Source organism: Toxotes jaculatrix, chromosome 17 (genome assembly GCF_017976425.1).
Source record: "Toxotes jaculatrix isolate fToxJac2 chromosome 17, fToxJac2.pri, whole genome shotgun sequence".
NCBI lineage: Eukaryota > Metazoa > Chordata > Actinopteri > Toxotidae > Toxotes > Toxotes jaculatrix.
Genome location: NC_054410.1, coordinates 20,188,576 through 20,209,411, shown reverse-complemented (window position 1 = coordinate 20,209,411; position 20,836 = coordinate 20,188,576). Strand labels below are relative to the sequence as shown.

General features: G+C 41.8%; 1 protein-coding gene across 1 annotated transcript; it reads left to right on the top strand.

Moving 5' to 3' along the window:
* Nucleotides 1–1,046: 1,046 nt before the first annotated feature.
* nol10 (nucleolar protein 10) lies at nt 1,047–16,471 on the top strand. The gene is made up of 21 exons (XM_041061228.1): nt 1,047–1,190; nt 1,587–1,632; nt 1,730–1,828; nt 1,972–2,049; nt 2,136–2,173; nt 2,527–2,663; nt 2,761–2,826; nt 3,003–3,063; nt 3,667–3,752; nt 4,062–4,140; nt 4,688–4,837; nt 5,096–5,162; nt 6,125–6,177; nt 8,656–8,782; nt 10,277–10,356; nt 10,537–10,635; nt 10,956–11,048; nt 11,355–11,531; nt 12,460–12,773; nt 13,065–13,167; nt 13,926–16,471. The coding sequence occupies exons 1-21, from the start codon at nt 1,125–1,127 to the stop codon at nt 14,076–14,078; spliced, it is 2,172 nt and encodes a 723-aa protein (XP_040917162.1). The 5' UTR covers nt 1,047–1,124; the 3' UTR covers nt 14,079–16,471.
* Nucleotides 16,472–20,836: the final 4,365 nt, after the last annotated feature.

The following is a 20,836-nucleotide window of genomic DNA, read 5'->3' as shown; positions in this document are numbered from 1 at the left end:
GACTCCAAGTTTTTCACGATAGAGACCTCCAGTCAGAACCCTCCCCACGAGAACAGGCTTTGGCACCAAACAGGCTGTGACCCAGAGGAAACAAACATACAGTAAGATGAACTCTGTCATCAAAAGCATATACAGCCTTTCACGCTAAGTTGACTAAAATTACATGTAATGATTTTACACTTGTTTATAATTTTATCTAGTTTCCAGTGAGTTGTTGAGTGTCCTGTGATCACCTTAACATTTCCCCTGGTAATGGCTACACACAGTTAAGGAAAATACACACAAAAAAAAATAAAAAAAAAAGAAAAGAAAGAAAGAAAGAAAGAAAAGAAAGAGCATTTCAAAGCAGGGATCTTACCGTCAGGTCATCCTCATGACCGTCCTGTGTCAGTCCCACTGTTAGAGTTGGGAGAGTGTGAGCAGCAGCTCCACCTGGGTGAGACTGACTGACAGCTGACAGCCAGTCCACTGTCTTCAAGGATCCTAGCAAGCTGTTACATCACTCCAGGTGATTTGGACAACATACAGGCTGTTTTAACATTTAACTTTAATTTAAAAACCTTGGCAGCTCTAGCCCCAACATAACACTGAGCTTACATTTTAACGTTGCAGTATGTTTGTATAACGGCATTATGCCGTTATACAAACATAAGATGTTGTATGGCAGGTGTGGTCTTGAAAAATGTCTTAATATCATTCTCAATAATTTGTTTCATAAGAATAAATTGATGTTTTCATTGAAATTTAAAACAACAACGGAAACTACTCTAGCTTGCTTCAAGTTCAGTTAACGTTACGGTCAGTTAATTTAGCTGTGGCTAGCTAACTTAACTGACCTAACATTACAGATAAAAGCTATGCTATTAATGTGCAACGTGAATATAACTTTTTGTAGTGTTTTATTCATTTTATCGAGTACGTTATTTCTTTAATTGTTTAAACCTAGAATAGGTTTGGAGAGGAAGGGGACCGTTATCAGTCAGTGTTGTTTCTACTCGGATGCATTTCAGAAAACTCACCCTCACTTCCTGTTTTTGCTTCGGAGCAACAACGTGGATTCAGTGCAGTTCACCGGTGTGCAGTAATAGTGTTATGTGTGGCCAGAGTCTTGTTCTCTCTCTAAAATGCAGATATCTAGTGTGAATGATGTGAAGATTTACAACTTAAGCCATGGAAAGTCTCTTCCCGAGGTAAGAAACGCGACTCGCTCCCAACGTTAAGTTACATTTAACAAGCTATGAAGTTACTGCTTACCTCGAACCTAGCTAACTAGCTAACACACATAACAAGTCAGCTAACGTTACAAGAGAAGTCCTAACATTGTGCACTGAGGGAAAAATAAGCTCCTTTCAGTAACACACCACCTTAATGTAACCCATGTGTGTAGTAGAAAGTCATTTTTGACACCTCAGTTCAGCCCTCATCCCTCTTTATGCATCATTCATTTCAGTAAATGCTGTACACGTAATCTTAATTGACCTAAACTAAAGTTAACTACACACTTATAAGATCTGAAAGCATTGCTAAGCCCCGCTCTGTTTCTCATCTGCATGCAAATCCTAATCAACTCTACTTCTGTAATGTAGTGGTTGTCAGATCGGAAGAAAAGACAGCTCCAGAAGAAAGATGTGGGTGAGTTTACAGCTACAGTTTCACCTTTACAGATAGTCAGTTTTCTCCAAAATGCATTTCATTGTTGTGATCTCTATTTCTGGTCATTCCCCCCCAGACATCCAGCGTAGGATTGAGCTCATCCAGGACTTTGAGATGCCCACAGTGTGCACCTCTATCAAAGTGTCGAGAGATGGGCAGTTCATCCTGGCAGCAGGTAAGATGAGCTGAGGATGGCGTTTCAGCAAACCTTCCTCAAAAGTGAGCCTGGCTTCAGTTGTCAGGACAGGGCTCCAAGAATGTTCAGGTGGTCATTTCATTTCTTTAATTTTTGACTTACAAAAAATCGATTCATCACAGGCACTTACAAGCCCAGGATTCGCTGTTACGACACCTATCAGCTCTCCCTGAAGTTTGAGCGCTGTCTGGATTCAGACAGTAAGTCAGCAGACACACCTACTTGTTCCTTGGCCTCCGTGTTATGAACGACTACATTTGACAAATTTTTTTTTTCTCCCTGAAAGTTGTGGCCTTTGACATCCTGTCTGATGACTACTCAAAGGTAAGACATCAGGGGCCTGTTGCCCTTCACTTTACCAAAGCTTTTGGGATTGTTGGTTTTTGTGTATGATCTGTGTGTTATATGTGTTTGTGGTTTGTAAATGCTTAATATTGTCTTGCCATCACTAAAAATAGTTTTGTTCTTTACAGGGTATTTTGAAAAAAAAAGTGTAATCCTTGTAGTATCTTCATAAATAGCACATCTGCTTATGGTCTTATAATTTACATGTTACTCTCATGATGTTAATGTAATTTAGTGTCTGCGTGTGTGTCCCTGACATGCCTGGTGTTATTCAGGACTTTGACTGCACTTGCTTTTAAACTCACTGTGTGTTTTTCTGCGTGTCGGTGCAGCTGGTGTTTCTACACTGTGACCGCTACGTAGAGTTCCACTCCCAGCACGGACACTACTACAAGACACGTATTCCAAAGTTTGGACGGGACTTCTCTTACCACTACCCGTCCTGTGACCTCTATTTTGTGGGGACAAGGTGAGAGTGTGATGGAATGATACTGTGTCATTCTGGCATGTTTCCAGATTTATCCTGCACATGTCTTATGATTTTTTGTTGTTGTTGTTGTTTTCAGTTCAGAGGTGTTCAGACTGAATCTGGAACAAGGGCGCTTCCTCAACTCACTCCAGACTGATGCTGTGTAAGTATTACAGAGGGTTGTCCGTGGGTTAACTCTATATTCAGCCAGATGAAAACATTGACTTTGTTGTACCAGTAAAGTCTACGGTGCAGCCTGACATTAACCGATCAGCTCTTTGCTATCATTGGTCCTAGCTGATGTTCATGGTGCCTCTTTTATCTTGACTTCTCAACCAGGGAGAACAATGTGTGCCATATCAACCCCGTCCATCATTTGTTTGCCACAGGCACCTCTGAGGTAAGTGTCATAGCAGACTGTGTGTGAAATGAGGCACCAGTAATTAGCAGATATCAGTGAAACAGTAACTGTGGTTGGCTGTTTGTTGCTAATTGGATTTGAGAAAATACTAAAGTTGGCATATTGATCAGAATAAATGTCCTCAATAAGGATAAAAATGTATGAAGTGAAAACATTAGAAGTTATTTTTGCATTATTCACTATTGGGCTTCTTTGTGTTACATGTGCTTGAAGTAAAAGAGAGCAATTGCACAGGGTTTACACATGAGCATTTTTTGTTTTTGGATTCCTCAGTGGTGAGTCCCTCTCCCCCCTCTCATCATCGCTTTGATATTGTTTGGTATAAAGCATCACACACCAGCTGGGCTGATAAAAATAAGCGTGTTACATGATGATTTCTGGGTGTTAAAGTTCAAGTTTTTCAAACCGTTACCTCTCACTTACATTAGGAGCTGCCAGCATGAGAAGTTACCCAGTGCAGCTTTTAACTGGTCTTAAATTCAGCCCCAGTTAGTTTTAGAAAGTCTTGAGTTGTAAGCTTGCTAAAACCTACTGTCCCTGCATTTTCCTGACTGGCTGACACTTCTTCCGTTCGGTCACCAGGGAAGGGTTGAATGCTGGGACCCTCGTGTCCGGAACAGAGTGGGCATGCTGGACTGCGCCCTGAGCAGCCTCGCTGAAGGAACAGAGTAAGTACCAAGCTGTCGCAACTGAGATGTCAAATGATTTCAGCTGATCTCAGCCTGACGATGCATATGTAGCCACATGGCACTTTTCTCCACTGCCTGTATCTGTGCTGCATTAAAAAAAAAAAACAAGCAGCAAGCTGTGCATCATTATGGTACGGTGCAGAAATATCCAGCTTTTATCAGATCACAGATAAGAGCTGCAGTGTATCTACCATTATTACCTATTTTTTTCCTGTTGTGTACCACTTTTGCTTTTTTTACCCTCTATAAATGACTGTTCTGTTGATGTTCATGTGTTTTTGTCTGCAGAGTTCAAGGTTTGCCCTCCATCAGTGCTCTGAAGTTTAATGGCTCCCTCACCATGGCAGTCGGCACCAGCACAGGACAGGTGAGGGAAACGCTCACACAACATTCATCCTTTTCTTACTCCATCAACTTTGTTTGTTTTTTTTTGGCTGATGATTCAAAGAAGTGGGACACGCAGTATTTTCACGATGACTGTCAGCAGCAGCAGCAGCTGGACATCAGCACTGTTTGCATCAGTGTGTTCAGCTGTCTGTGGCTACATTCTTTGCTTCCTCTCTGTTTGTTGTTGTTGTAAACTCTCAGCTGCCCACACGCTGTGACATTCCGCCTCTTTTTCCTGTGATTAGTCAGCTCACAATGAATTGGCTGATGTCGGGCGGTCTTTCCTAAAAAAAGAAAAAGTGACACTGTTCTCAAAAAGAGCTCAGTTTCTGCCTGTAAAGGTCAGGTGGAGCCAGGTGCCCTTGTAATGTCGTCTCTTTTGGTTTGATGTAGCCGATTTTGCCGTTGGTTCGGATGTGACCGCTGCGTTTGGGGATAATATGGAGTAGAACACATCCTTAACTTTTCAGTATCATTTTAGTTTAAATTTCAGTTATCTGTTATCCAACCTTTGCTTTGTTTCGAAGGTGCTGCTGTACGACCTGCGCTCCAGCAAGCCGCTGCTGGTTAAGGACCACTTCTACAACCTTCCAATCAAGTCACTCAACTTCCACGATCAAATGGACCTGGTTGTGTCTGCTGACTCCAAGATTATAAAAATGTGGAACAAAGACAGTGTAAGACCTGACTCATCTGACTTGTGCTGCCTGTAAATGATCATGTATTAAGTCTTATTTTCATATTAACACTTTCAAGCATGCTTACACTACTATAAGCTTATGTAAACCAGTAATTGTCAGACATCTGTGCTTGTTCGCTATATGGACGTTAAAAACAGATCTAGACTGGACTGTGTATATCTGTATAGACTTTCTTCTTTCTTTCTTTCTTTCTGGTACCAATCATTTCATGTCTGTTCCATCTGTTCACTACAGGGCAAGGTGTTCTCCTCCATACAGCCTCAGACCAACATTAATGATGTGTGCATGTATCCTCATTCAGGTGAGAAAAACCTCTCCAACAAGACCACAACATAAGATACAGTTGTATTAGTCTTCTGTAGAGAAGCACCAGGGTCACAGCAGCAGAACCACAAGCACAGATGCATGAAAAAGAACTTTAAGAAAAAAAACGTAAATAATATGTGCACAATGAACATTGGCTATTTACAAATGAAGAATGAAAACAATTAAATAATGGTACTAAAAACTATATATACAAGCATACATTTCCATACATTTATCTATCTATAAATACCAACTATAAAGTCTCTTTAGAGAATAAAATAGCATTTTAATCTGCTTTGGAGACGAATGGAAATCATTGCTTCATGTGGCAACAAAATGGTCAAACCTTTTAAAAACCGTTTAAGATTAGTGCATCCTTGACACAACCTCTAGTGTTCCTGCAGCTCTTTTCCACCTGCAGGTGGAGCCATCTTACAGCGAGTTCACACACACTTGTTTGACTTTGCAGTTTGATCTTGTCTGTCATTTCACACCACACAGTTTATACAAGATACAAAACTGAAGGTGATACTGACACTGAAATCTTTATTTAGTTTTGAATGGATGTTTTTTTTTTTGTCTTTTAACTGAGGGTTTGTCCTTAAAGCTCTTATAGAGTAATGAAGTAAAGATACTTTCCTACGTTAATAGCCTCACAAATTCCTTTGTTTCTTTTCTTTACTACCTCTCAGCTGCCTCGCAGCTTTTAAACACTTCTCCAGCTCCCTTCTCATTACTCGGCAGAGCGTAATTGTGCCTCAGTCTATCCAAATTCAATTCTTAACCAGCAGCTTTCATTGCCGTACATACCTGTTTCATTTTTAAAAAAGTGTAACCAGACCTTGAAATGTATATTACTGGAACCGAGTTCGGTGTTTACACCACAGAGGAGCTCTATTAATATCTGCCCATTTTCCATCCTCATTGTTTTGCCTGCATCCTGTGTATCATTGACAGGTATGCTCTTCACTGCCAATGAAGACCCCAAGATGAACACGTTCTACATCCCGGTGAGTGCACAGGCTTCTACATGCCTGATGTGTGACTTTACAGCCAGCGTGCAGCAGACAGGTCATCACATCCACACCCTGTTCGCTAGGTGCTCGGCTCACAGACACATATCTGAGGCAAATACTTCACAGTGCAGTAAAAGATGGCAGCTTTGTGTACAAGCCTCAGTGACTCAGGTGATTGAAGGACATTTGTAGGAACAGGCAATAGGGTGTGAGGCTGCTACTTTACTGTATGAATAATCAGATACTCACAAGGCCTTTGCCTCTGCTGGAGAAAGCTTGTTGTCATCAGCAATTTGTCCTGTGACTCTGATATGATCTTATGGAGTGTGTTGTTCTAGAGAGCCTGCTGTGTGTACAGTAAACTAGACTTTGCGTTGTGTAAATGGGTAAATTCCAGACATGATAGACGTGGATGTGCTGAACTTCGGCCCCTCTGTCCTGCATCAGAGGGAAGGGTTAGGTGTCCTGTGAGTCGAGCAAAAAAAATGTGAAACCTTCTCTATTTCCAGCCTCTAAATTTAAGGATGTGCTGATTATCTTTGCCTCGGGTGAAAGTAAATATCAATGCCATCAATTCAGTATCTTTAGAGTTTGGACTGTGGGTTTGGCTTAATACAAAAAAATCTGAGGACGTAGCCTTTTGCTTTAGGAGATTGCATCTCTCCCTGCGTTTTTACGTTTAGTCGACTACACAATAAAGTGATTGAGAAATTAAATTAAACGATGATGACTAAAACAATTCATTGCAGTCAAGCTCAGGCTGACAGTTGTGTGTTGGCTCCGCCTTAAACCACAAGGTCTGATGTCAGGTTCTGAGAAATAATCTCAGGAAACAAAGTACTCGGGAAAAACTGTACATTCAGACTTCTTGGAGCAATCTGCCATTCGTGTTTCTACAATGCTCCCTCGTTGGAAAACTGCTCTCGGCCTCCGGCTCATCACGTAAGGCAGGTTATCTGTGAGGGACAGCTCGGAGCTTTATCAGCTATCATCTCCGCAGCGATGAGACTAAAGAATGACAAGGCGCTGGACGATGGATTCTGTTGACTTTGGCCTCAGTGTGTGACGCCATGTGACGTCATCACATGTGTGTGTGTGTGGACTGAACAGATTCCACAGACCGGGGGGTGGGGGGGGTCTGGGTTTAGCCTGTTCAACAGGACTCCTGTCCATCCACTGATTACAGCTGAGTGAAATGTGGCAGTGTGCATCTGACCTGCTCTGAGCGAGCTAACCCTTAGTTAGCTTTGGGTTTTGTTCAGTTTTTTTCTATCTTCACATATAAGCAGGGTAAAGACACACAACATAAGAGATAATGGCATAAAGGAAAATATATATTGATATGTGTTGGCAGATGTATGTAAGAATATGTGATCGGAGTGAAAACTGATATAAATAGTATTATTTGCCAGGTGTTGTCTTTCCTTTCACTCAGCATTCAGTGTTATGCAATACTGTATAGGATCTCACGTCTGTCTTCATACAGCAGTCACATGCCACATGTACAAAGAGTTATGTCAGTCCTCCTCTCCTTAGCAGCCATGACGCAACACCTTCATAGTGCCGCTCAGATGGGAAAAAAAATGGTATTCTTAAAAAGCTACAGTCTTTTTAGTACGAAGGCCCCTCTGTGTGTCTTCATTGTCTTCCTGGACATTGTTTCCTTGGTGAGACATGAAAATGGGATAGTTCCTGAGAGTCACATTAACATTAGCTGATGGGATAAAACACTCTCTCAGTCAGTACACAGACAAACAACTGCCAGGATGAAGAAAACCTTGAACCAACTCATACCACTGGGGCTTTATAATAGATGAAACTTTAGAATCCATTTTTGTACAAAACAAGGATTGTGGATTTTTCCTGCCCATGTCTCACACAGCAGTCTCCCAACATGCAACTTGATTTACACCCAGTACAGAAAGGAGGGAGGATTACAGTTAGCAGGAATGTAGTTTTTCAGGGTCATTTTTTTACTGAACATGTTAGCAATTATTTCATTATTTAAAAAATTACACAACACAAAGTACGCACGTTCTACCTTAATAAAATGTTTTTAAGATACTGGTGTGGCTTGTAATCATCACAAAATCCAACTCATTTCAGTATAGTATAAGTAATAGTAATGAGACAGTGGCAGAGACATGTCCGTGTTAGGAGAGTGGAATGGAATTGCTTCTTATTGCTGTGAAAACATTAAATGTGTAATGAAAAGGTTTTTCTCATCCTGAGAGGCAGCGGTACTTTGCAGCGCCGATGCTTTTGTGGTATCACTGGTGCTGGGTAGACATGTCGGCACAGTTCCCCAGTTAAAAGGGAAAAAAAAAAAAAAAAGAAGAGCTCAGTCATTTCTAACTGGAATGGTAACATAACCTCAGACAGTCAGTCTATTTTTGTTTCAACAAATACGTGACAGGTTTCATACCTACTCCGTTTTCTAAATCTGAACCAGGTATGTTTGTGTGTGTTTAGGCTCTGGGCCCAGCTCCGAGATGGTGCTCCTTCCTGGACAACCTGACAGAGGAGCTGGAGGAGAGTCCAGAGAGCACAGTGTACGATGACTACAAGTTTGTCACCCGGAAGGACCTGGAAAATCTGGGTGAGACCTTGCTGCCTCACATTGTCCTCACAAACCTCACTGTATGTGCACATGGAACCTGTACACAATTCAGCCGCATCCCTTTATCCTTTGTCACGAGTGATGCATGCAGTTAACGCATTTAGTCTTTTAATTAAAAGCACAGAGGGATAAAGAGATCACTGTACAAAGAGGGAACTTAAATCCCAGCCTTGCAAGTTAAACAAAACTGTGAAACAATGTGAGCAGTTTGCCGTCTCTTGGGGGCAAAGACTGTCTAAGTATAGACCTCGGGAATGATTGAGAGGCCTTAGGTAAGAAAAGTAGTGTGTGTGGGGGTGGGAGGAAGGAGGGTCGAGGGAGTGGACACTGGAAGGGTTGAATGAACATTGGAATGCAGGCTCAGCAGTTAAGAGATCAAATGACAAGAAGCAGAAAGGTGGTTGGCTAATGTGGAATAAACGGAGAGGAGGGGGCAGGCAGGGGAACAGCGGTGTTGATTTACAGGAGCCACGCACTGTGTCCCTGTTATGTAACCTCCTGCTCTTCCCAGGATGATCCTGGGACCAACTTGCTCCACATTCTCTGTGTCCCCCTCTCATCTACATGCACCTAAATGTTTGTGCACCAAAACCTGTGCAGGCTACGGTTCACAGTTCACACCTGAGAGTGAGCCATCTCAAGTTGGACATTCTCAGAACGTTCTCCAGTTTTCGTCAGTGATACTCAAAGTTACCGCTCATGTCATCCTGGTTAGTCATGCAGTTCATGCAAAGACATAATGTCGTGAAGCCGGTTTTTCACTCCCATTTTTAAATCTACAGACAAAACGCTATTTAAATAGTAAGATTTTGAGTTCCAAGGTGTGGTGTGGCTATTAAATAATAATAGACTAATTCTAGTTTGACTTACATAAGATAACTTTTGTTTTTTTAATAGCCTCACCTCATAAAGGAGGGGTGCTAATACGACAACACATTAGAGCCTTAGAAGCTAAATCAAAATGTGTGTAACTCATCCATTTGGCAAGGTGTGTGGGATTTAAGAAGAAGTCTAAGTAAAAGTGATATATTTAAGCAAAAGAAAGGTATTCCTCTAACTGTAAGTCACAATGAGAGCAGCTCTCTGAGACTCTACTCAGGCACAGCTGTGTTTTCACTTTCCCCAATCATCCTGAAGGGGGACATGAATTTATGTGCCAAACCTCATGGTAAACCATCCAGTAGTTGGTGAGACATTTCACTCTGAACCACAAATGCTAACCTCAGGGTGGCACTCAGAAGGAAAGTCAGGAGATCGCAGAAGTCAGTGGGATTTATCCTCTGGGGAAAATAAATGTCTGCACAGAATGCCTCAGTAGTTTCTGAGATTTTTCAGTCTGGACTCGAAACTGGTAGACCAGCAGACCAACAGACTATCAATGCTAACATTCCTCAATAGATTTCTTCTTCTGGCTTTATGATATATTTATTCCTGCAAAGCCCTGACTTTGTTTGTTTTCCTTATTTGTGCCAGGTTTGTCTCACCTGGTGGGATCATCTCTCCTGAGAGCCTACATGCACGGCTTTTTCATGGACATAAGGCTTTACCACAAGGTACGGTGTTCATCTCTGTATCATTTTTTTGTTTACAGGTCTTGAACATTTAGCTCAGCTGTTAAAGTCAGACTGATCATGGTATCGGCATGGTAACAGAGAAAGTCTAGTGTAAAAGTGCAGTTATTCTGAAAGGGGAATGTTTGGATTTGACAGTTTTGCCGTTCGGTTTGTCCGCAGGTCAAAAGCATGGCGAATCCTTTCGCATACGAGGAGTATCGCAAGGATAAGATCCGCCAGAAGATTGAGGAGTCCAGGACTCAGAGAGTGCAGGTTAAGGTGAGAGGTCCTGACAAAATGTCCTGTCTTTCCACCAGTGGTTAAAGGCTCGCTCAGTTTTTAGAGTGTGTTCGGGTCTCTGGTTCTTAGAAATTTCCCTGAGTCGAACTTGGTGTGGTAAACTGTATCTCTCAGACTGGTTTGTGCTGGTTATAAGCAACTGAATGCAACTTTGTTCACATCCTGTCACACTCATTGTGAAAGTGAAAACCACTTGTTTGATGTCAGTAGAAACGTGTGTGTTGTCTCACAAACCAAGCTCATTGGATCATGCTTCCTGTTTGTGTAATCAAACGCACAATTTGTTCTGACTGAGGCAGAAGCTGCCCAAGGTGAACAAGGAGCTGGCTCTCAAGCTGATGGAGGAGGGTGATGACGCAGCAGAGCTGGCTTCTAGGAAAAAGAAGGGCAAGGTAGGTGGAAAACAAAGATTACGAAATCAAGGTGCTCATATCTCCATCTGTGTTTCTTAGATCTCTGAAATGACTCATCCTGAACATGCTGTCTTCATTACAGAAACATTCCTTAAAAACTCGTCTGCTGTCATCAGTTTTTGTTTTTCTTTGGCACTCGGTTGAAACTTTTACCAAAAATTTGATTAAAATCAAAGTAAAGTTTTAAAGTTTCTCCTCTGACACAGCTTCTGGGGAAAAAATGTTCATATCAACCAACCAATCAACCCAAATCATTTCCACCCTCTCAACTTTTCCAAACAACAGGCTCTCCCCAGCATCCTGGGCGACGACCGCTTCAAGGTGATGTTTGAAAATCCAGACTACCAAGTAGACGAGCAGAGCGAGGAGTTCCGCCTGCTCAACCCCATCGTCTCCAAGGTTGGACAAAAAAGGAAGAAGAAGCTGCGTCTCCTGGCTCAGCAGGCCGCAGCCTCCCAGCAGGTAACGCCCCAGACGAGCTTTTTCCACTGATAGCACTGGTGCTCCTTACTGAACATTTCAGGAGAACTGGGAGGCCAGACACAGACCACAGGCCCGTACATGCTGCTGTTCCAGGTCACACCTGGGAGTGAGTAATCTCAAATTAGAGATTCTCAGAACTCAACTCTTCGTCAGTGATACTTGAGTGTGGCGTGTGTTACAGTTATCATATCATACATGTAATCCTGACAGTTACACAAATTCATTAAACTGGTTTTTCACTCCCTTTTACATCTACAGACAAAACGCTGTTTAAATAGTAAGATTTTGATATGTGAGGTGTGGCTATTAAAATAATGAGACTAATCCTGGTTTGATTTACATAAGCTAACCTTTGTTATTTAATAGCCACACCTCATAAAGGAGAGGTGCTAGTATGACAACACATTAGAGCCTTAGAAACAAAAACAAAATGCGTGTAGCTCATCCAAACCCAATATAAAAAAGATATATTTACATGTCACACCGGAGCCAAAAATGGTCTCAAACTGTGACTATATGGTCTCAGTCTGGAGCCTTGTTATGTTTGACTCCAGGCCTTTAGAGATGCAAGTATGAGTGAAGAACACCAGACTTGAACTGCCACTTTTTAAACTGCTTTCATGTTATAAAGGAGGGGTTTTAATTGGTTTGAGCCAGAGGGGAGCAGTATAACTAAACAGTGGCTTTCCACATTCAGCTGGAAGTAGTACATTAAGTGTGATATCAGTTTGCATCAGTCCATAATCCAGACACGGTCATCTGTTTGTCTCTTGTTCACAGGCCTCTGGAAGCATGCTATGTTTGGTCATATATTCTAGACGTGCTTAAGGATGAATGGTCAGACCCCTTGTCCAGAGACAGAATATCACATCAATTCATTTTTCTAAACCTTAATATCTCTGTCCAGGCAGCAGAAGAGGAGGAGGAGCCCGAGGGGCGAGCCAGCTCCGAGGAGGAGAGCTCGGACGACGACAAGAGCTGGGTGGAGGAGGTGAGGGAGCAGCGGAGGCTGCTGCGGCAGGAGGACCGAGACCGCCGGCGGCAGGAGAGGAAGGAAGCAGACCGCAACACTGTCCTGCTGGAGAGGGAACAGAACGGAGGAGAGAAAACCTCAAACATGGCTGAGAGCAAGAAGACAAGTCAGCCTCAGTTTTATCAGATCAAAGCCGGGGAGGAGTTCCGAAGTTTTAATGACATGGCCCGCAAGCAGAAACTACAGAAGTATGTTTTTGGAAATGTATTAAATAGAACTGTTAGTGCTGGCTCACTGTGTGGGACACTTTGCAGCTTTCACCTTATTCACTTTATTTGTACAGCGACACAAGAAACTTACAGGGTTACAGGGTTTTTATAAATAAATAAATTTACAATCTTAAAGCTGAAGGTCAGCACGTAACAGAGTCAAAATAAAGACAAACATACTGTGTATCTCTGTACTAATACTTCCTGACTGTGCTCTGTTATATACTGTGTGGTATATGACATGTGAGGAACATGTGTGTGTTCTCCCAGGGCTTCTCTGGAGGACCGTCTGAAGTTGGAGGAGCACTCTGGAACTAGCAACATGGCCGACACTGCAGTTGGTAGCAAACAGCTAACCTTCACTCTCAAAAAGGTAACCCTCCCTGTCACTCCATTATTCAAAGCAATGACACAGAACACTGTATTCACTGTAAACCGAGGAGCAGCAGCAACGGTTTCTCTTCTGAGCTTTCAAAACATTGTTTTAGAAAGACGACCCAAGTAACAGAAAATCAGCTCCTGCACACTGTACACACCCATGGTAAAGTTATTTAAAAGCTAAGCTTTGGCTAAAGTGACCTTTAGCCTGCATTTCATATAACAAATGTCAACAAACCAGCACAGCACATACCACTAATAAGATATTCAGAACTGGTTTAAATGAGCTGTGGCTGATGTCAGCAAACCTCAGAGAAGAGCAGAGTGTGATTAACTGTCTTTACAGACATACAAACACAAGAACTTCATTATGTATAAAGATCATAAAAACACAAAAAGACCTTCACAAATGGTGAAAGCAGTGAAGTAAAGCACTGAAAATACACAATGTCCATGGAAGACATTACTGTTTATAATGATCAATGGTCAATAGTCATGAACTTTCTCATTGCAGTATAAGAACAGCTTAAAAAATAACGAATAATAAGTTAATTTTAAAAAAATGCTCTCAGGGTTAGATGAAGCAGCCCACAAGACTCTTAAAATAAATAAAATGTTGAAACACAAAAAGTGTAAGGCCCAAAAACATTTGTTTCTTCCTCTGATTATTCTTGGAAGGGTGTAGTAATTAATTCTTCATCAATCTACAGCACAGCATTATTTAGCTTATATAATTCTGTCCTCCTTTGGCAGTCGGAGCAGCAGAGGAAGCAGCAACAGGCAGAGCGGGAGCACCATGAGGAGAGGAGGAAGGTGAGGCGCTCGGCCGGGCACCTGAGCAGCGGCCGCGGAAGAGGCTGGGGCGGCGGCAGGGGAAGAGGAAGAGGAGGAAGAGGCCGGCACTGAGGAGCGTAGCTTCATCCTCTCGTGGATGGACAACAGAGGCATTCCTGGCAAAGTCCTCACCTAAAAATCTAAGGTTTCGTAGTTTCTGCCATTGACTCAACTCTGACAGTCTTCAGTTGTTGAAGAAAGCTGCTCTGAAGCCTGAGGGACATTCTGCACAAGGCACAGACTGACACCGGTGAACAGATGATCCTGGTCCTGCTCCTGGGTGGTCTGAGCCATGTTTTTAGCTGCGCTCTGCAAATTCAGAGCATTTTAAAAAAAGATTACCTATGTTGCTGCCTCTGTGCATATAGCACGTATGCCATTATCCAAAAGCATCTTGACTACATTGTGTTTTTTTCGGTGGGGGTGGCTCCAAGAGGAATTACAGATGTGAGGAGCTGAAAGGACTTGACATGACCTGCCTTCTCTTGGGCATTTAGTTTCAGTGGAGCCTACTTCTTCTTATAATGGATTGGGAAAGGCTGTGAGTGTAAAATGATCATTTGCTCATTACTGTATATTGTTAAGCCAGCATTGGATTAACAACACTTGTACTATTGGTACAACACTTGCTCTTCTACTTTGTTTTTATTCCTGAAAATCAAAATATACCATTTTCCACTGAGCGCCAAAATGGCTTTAAAATGTATAAATGCTAAGTCAAACTAGACCATGCTTCCTTTGCAGCAGATTACTACCTACTTGCGTCAGAAGAAGTAATAGGAGGGGAGGGGGAAAATGTGAATGAGGAAAGTTTTTTTTTTTTTTTTCCTTTCCCCCGCCAACAACTGCAGTTCTTGGAAAAAGGAGGACTGCTTGGGTGTCCTTCCCATCCCCCAATGTGCTGATGGTGATGGTGTGAACCCCCTCTGCTCCTGTATTGGCCCATTTCGAATGGGAGGGAGGTGCGTTTCAGCGCTCAGCATGCCAAACATGGCCCTCCAGGCTCATTTGAGCTCATTTGATGTCACCATGCTTTTTCACCATGGCCCATCTGTCAGGTTTTGTGGCAGCATGAACAACACCTCACTGAAGAGCAATCCAATAAATTAGCATGTTAATTTCTCCCTGGACATTTGCTGCAAGAGCCTTACATACCATCAGAGCTGTGAGCTTTATAACTCTCATATCTGTACAGTAAATATGAAGCTAGAGCTGGCAGGCAGTTAGGTTAACTTAGCATGAAGACGGGGAAACAGCTAGCCTGGCTTTGTCCATATATCTTATCTGTTTAACACGTACAAAAAAATGAAACAGATTTTTAAAATGACAGTGTCATTTTATGGGGATTTCTGTGCAAGTCTGTTGCCTCAGGGTTTAACATACTCTAAAAAAGAAATTCATGAACACAAAGCCCTTCTGGGATGAACAGGAAGTGTCTTGTTCCTACCCAAGTATTTGTTGAGAGATTTTTGTCAGTAGAAAGTGTGTTACTGAGGCTAGATGACAAAGCTCCATCCTTTGTGTTGGGAAACCAGTGGCACTGTCATACCATAGAAAAAAAACCCCATCATTTAGCTAAGTGTCATCTGGTATAGTTGTCTAATCTGGGTTCCAGGCAAAGTGCCCCCTTTTTCTCTCACAATGCTTTGACTTCACCATGACAACTGGCAACAGGGCCACAGGAAGTGGGTCAACCAAACCTGTCACAAAGAATGAGAAAACAAACCGAACTTCCACAGAGGCAAGGACAGGCTATGTGAGATAACGTCCCTTATAAGCCAACCCATTGGGTGGACCTGCATTATGCCACGTGGTTTGAGCTGTCTTCAGATTTTCTGACTCGAGACACTTAACAAGGTTTTCTCTGGAAATGATCAAACCTGTTCCTTACTTGAAACCACGCAAATTAGAACTAACCGGGAAAAAAAAAACCAGTCCAGTCACCTCCAACTGGACGGTAGTAACCTCAGATATTTTTAAATCTGGATCAATAAAACCAAAACTGTCTGCATGGCTAGTTATTACTAGGGTAAAGTGAGAAAATATGAAAGTACATCTGCTGATTGACAGTCTAGGTGGTTTTATGTGTGTACACAAGTTGTACGTTTTGTTTAATGTGTTCCTGACTTACTTCCATACTGTTCCATACTTGCTGTAGTATGCAAATATGAGGGAACCACATTTTGAACCTCATTTACATATTATGTAGGTTTGAAGCCATAAAGCCTGCAGAAATATCGTTTGTGAACTTAGTAGTGTGTGTTAACATGAGAATCCTGAAATGAAAACATATCCTTGTTTGAGCTCATACACACAGTGTTTGCTTAAAGGAGACTGCAGTGTGCATGGGCTTGCTGGTTAGACTTGTTTAGTTCTTAACTAGCCCCCCCCAGGGATTGTGTTACCCAATCTTCACTTCATTGAAAAAAAAAAAAAAAAAAGTTTTTAGTATTTAATGTTCTGGATAACTTTTCAAACCACGCAGCTGCAGAGCCTGAGCGACTTCATGCATCTGTATGGGAGTGTAAAGTCATAGATTCAACTTCCTTTTAAATATTTCTTGCCACCTTAAATAAGGTAGAAAACATATTTCATTGTTTCTGCATTTGCTTCCTTTTCATCATCACACAGCGATACTCAGCTTTAGTAACCTAAAGTGGAGTTCAGAGGATGTCCCTGATGCTAGTGTGTGTGTCGCCCCCCCTTACTTTATTCCCATGTTTCCTGTCTACATCTGTTGCCCACTTTAGAAAATAAACGGCATGGAGTTCAGATCATACTACAGCATGTCAGTGGGGATACCGATGCCACGGTGCTACACCCTTTGTTAGCTTTAAGTTGGATCTTTGTAGGAGTGTGGCTGTACATTATCTATGAACTCCACTATATTGCTTGCTCCTTTGAAATCCCTTTATGAGCGTACAAGGGGTGATTGGTAGGGCTGTGGCCTGAGATAGAAGAAGATGAGTTTTACAGCTCTCATTTACATGCAGATGCAGTTTAACTCTTTGATTATGCAAAAAGTTTGAAGGTAATAACTTTTGTGGTATTTCTGTTTCAGGGAATTGAAAATTGCAGCACAGTCAGCACTGTTTGAGAAAATGGACAACATCGGCCGGTCTCAAGGGCTTATCACCCCAGGATTATTTCTACCTTAGGCCACGAACTTCTCAACCACCCCTCATACAAGCTACCTTCACGCTGCCACATCCCTTGTCCATCGTCCCCCATTAAGACAGAGGCTCTTCAGTATCAAATGCAGAGCCTCTCAGGTCCGAAAAAGAAATTCCTGAGGTCTACAATAGTGTCACTTTTCTTTTAATTTTTTAACAAATGCATACCAACTTGCTGTGACATTGCAGGAGCTCTAAGCTCATAGCTTCTACTCCTTTCATCCTAATTTTCTTAGAGAAAATATGATTGTTTTAAAGGTTGAACCACCTAAAATGTGAAGCTGCCCTTTCCTCTGTCTTTATTCTCCAGAAGGATCAAAGGAGTGAAATGTGCTGATGCAGCCTGTCCTGCTTCAGAACAATCCAGGAAAGCACAAAAGAGGTTCAGTGAAAATATGATCACACTTTTTTTTTTTCTCCTCGCATTGGTCTCCACACTGCCGAGCGGACTAACCCTGGGCAACTCAACCTTGAAAGAAGAAGAAATGATGAGTCAGCAGCCAGATTAAACAAACTCTCCTCTCATCACTCCAGGGACAGAGCTGACAAGTGGGCAAGTGGGGCAGCTACACAGGCTAATTTCATGATGATGACCTTTTGATATCTTTAAGAGTGGAATTATCCTTAATTTAAATAATTTGTTTTAATGAAATATATGTATTTAGATCATTTGATGTGTAAAATTCATAACATTTGAGCATTTTTGTCACATTCAGGAATATAATTTATAAGGGGTAAATGTTTCTCTGACGCTGTCTACTTGTATTTAACTTCCTAGCAGGACTGACAGAATGTCATCTGCTGCAGGCTGTTTGTCTGGGCCCCAGGGCTGTTGGGTTGTATTGTGTGTTGCCTACACAAACACATTCAGCAGGGACATAGCCTGCAGGATTTGAACAATATGGACTCAGCCCACTGTAACTTTTCTTAGCTGTTCAATCACCTGTTGGCTGTTTCTGAGCCTGTGCAGTCTCTTGTGAGAATCTCTTCTTTCTTTTTTTGTGTTTAAGCTTTGATATAAGTAATGAGCTTAAAGTAACTACGGTATAAACCTTGAAATCCATGATTTTTAGAGTTCAGTTGTCTTTTTTCTTAGTGAATGCTAAGAAAAAACACATAAGAAAAAAAGTTTTGAAATAAGAACTATCACATTCTTGCTTTTACAAATTCAGAGTTAGTCAGTCAGTCAGTCAGTTATTGTCCCAGAATTTCCATATGTGGCTTCAGTTGCTGCTGTTCAACAAAGGAGACTTACTCCTGCTTTAAAAAGACAGAAGGAAAGCAAGAGTTTCCTTTATTGGTGGTGGTGGTGAACCATTTATAAATTCCAGCACCGTGCAATAAAAAGGGTACAGTTCAAACAGTGGCCTTTAAAAAAAACGACAGTTTCTGTATGTGTGTGGTACAGAGAGTGAGGACATGCATCAAAAATAGATTACCTAGACAAGATGTCAAGAACAGACTCGCAAGACCAAACCTTTAATTTACTTCTTTTTTTTTTAAAGGTATTATGGTGACACGTCAGACACTACAGAGGAACCGAAATTACAAGCGACCCATTGTCTGTGTATTTTATGAAAATAATCTTGACATCTATATCTCTTCCCTTTGTCACAGTTAAAGTCATTCTTGTTTGGCATGCTGCGTCTCTGGCTCCTTCGTTCGTGCCAACCTGCCCTGACGTAACAAAACCAGCATCAGGTTTGTGTCCAAATTTGGGGATTACAACGATTTACTTCCTTTTTGCGGCTGTGTGATGGAATGGTTTTAACTCTACCCAGCTGTCTGGATGGAGTCTGCGGCGTCATCAGAGCTTTAAGTTTGTTAAGCTGTGTTCATTAGCTGTGTGTCAACGCGCTGGCGGGGGTTCGCCCCACCAAAGTCACCCTGTATAATATGAAATGACAAATGAAATATAGTCAAAAGAGTAAAGAAATACCTAAGGTACCATCTGCTCACATTGGTCTAAGGCTGTGTAGAGAAACACACTGATTTCCTGTCTCATAACTAGCTGTCTGGGCCAGTCAGAAATGCTGTGGTATATTGAGGTCAAGCCTCAAGACTAAACACTTGGAATCCTCCTCTGCTAACCCCTCATCCTCATAGCTGTTTGAATGAATGAGTCAGTGAAAATGAATGAATGAATCACAGGCTGTCATTGGCAACAGGCTTACACAGAGTAACTGTGTGTACCTGTGTATCAGTATTACGTAACTAATAGACACCCTTTACATTCAGTATACACTGTCACTGTGATGATTAATAGATGCCAATGAAACTTAAGCCATAGCTCAATAAATGGAACCATTTAAAACATGATGTCTCTCCAAAACATAGCATGAAACAAACCACTGTGTGCAGAATAATCTGACTTAAGTGATGTTATTTGTTCCAAACATCCGCTTCCTTCACCTTGGTACAAATAAAGAAGAGAACAGTTTATTCTCCTGAGAAATGTCAGGGAAAGTTGTGGTTACAACTTGTGGTTACATTGTGCAACTATGAGGAAACAAAGAGGTGGAGAGATATAGAAAGCGAGACGCAGTGATACACATGACAAACAGTCACCACGTCCCCATACACTGCACTGTATCTTGTGGGTGGCCAGTAACAATCATCACGCTTGTCTTTTGTGAAGCCTTGTAAAATGTGGGGGTCAGGCCACAACGGTCCACAGTAACGATAACACAAAGTCCACACAGAACGAGAGATAGACATTACAAGAGGACGAGAAGGAGACGGGTGAAGGAGGTGGCATACAAAAACAGAAAGGCAGTGACTGGAGTGAAGAGAAACAATCTATTTGGTTTGCTATGTAGTACATTTTGAGGGTTTTGTGATCTTGTGATTATGAACTTTGAAAATGAATTAGTCCCCAAGTGTGAGCCCACTTCCTGCCTCAGAGGCATGGGTTTGCATAGGAGGGGAGGCCTCCTAGAAGGAGTTCAGACTCAGGGCAGAACTATAGGAAAAACTGTAATGTATGAAAATGACTGCAGATTATGTCATTATACAAGTTTGCCACTTAACCTCATTTTAGCTTTCTGATCCATTCAGAAAGGGCTGTGCCTATTACTTTTTGATAATTAAACTCCTTGGAAAAAATGACTTCATTCACCAACCCTGCATGAGATTCGAATGGAAACCCTTTTGAGCAAAGAGTAGAATGCCATGTTGATTGTGGCCTCAAGACCAGGAAAAGATATTAAGTAAAGCCCACAGATATGCGATGCTCATGAAACCCTTAAGGTTCCTGTGAGTGTCCGGGAAATGATTCCTGTGCAACATTTCCACATGTACTGTTTGGTCACATTGACCAAATTCTTCATTTTCCTCCATTTGGTAATGTCTGCTTGCAAACCAAATGTCTATGAAAGCTTTCACCATTTGGACTGATTAAACTGTGCAGTAAGGGTGGAGGGTCTGGGGACAAGAATTTGATGGGTCTGGATGAAAAAGCAGTTCACTGCTTAGAAGTGCTAGCACCAAGAGAGGCTTCTTTTTAATCTTGCACCCCATTTTCAGTTGCTTATGTATTTTTTTATTCATGGAAAACATTTGTTTTAGAAACTTGGACAGGAATATAGCCATAAAAAAAATGTGCCACTTCCTTAGGAAAAACTCATGAGCGCATTCATCTATATCTACATCTATAGA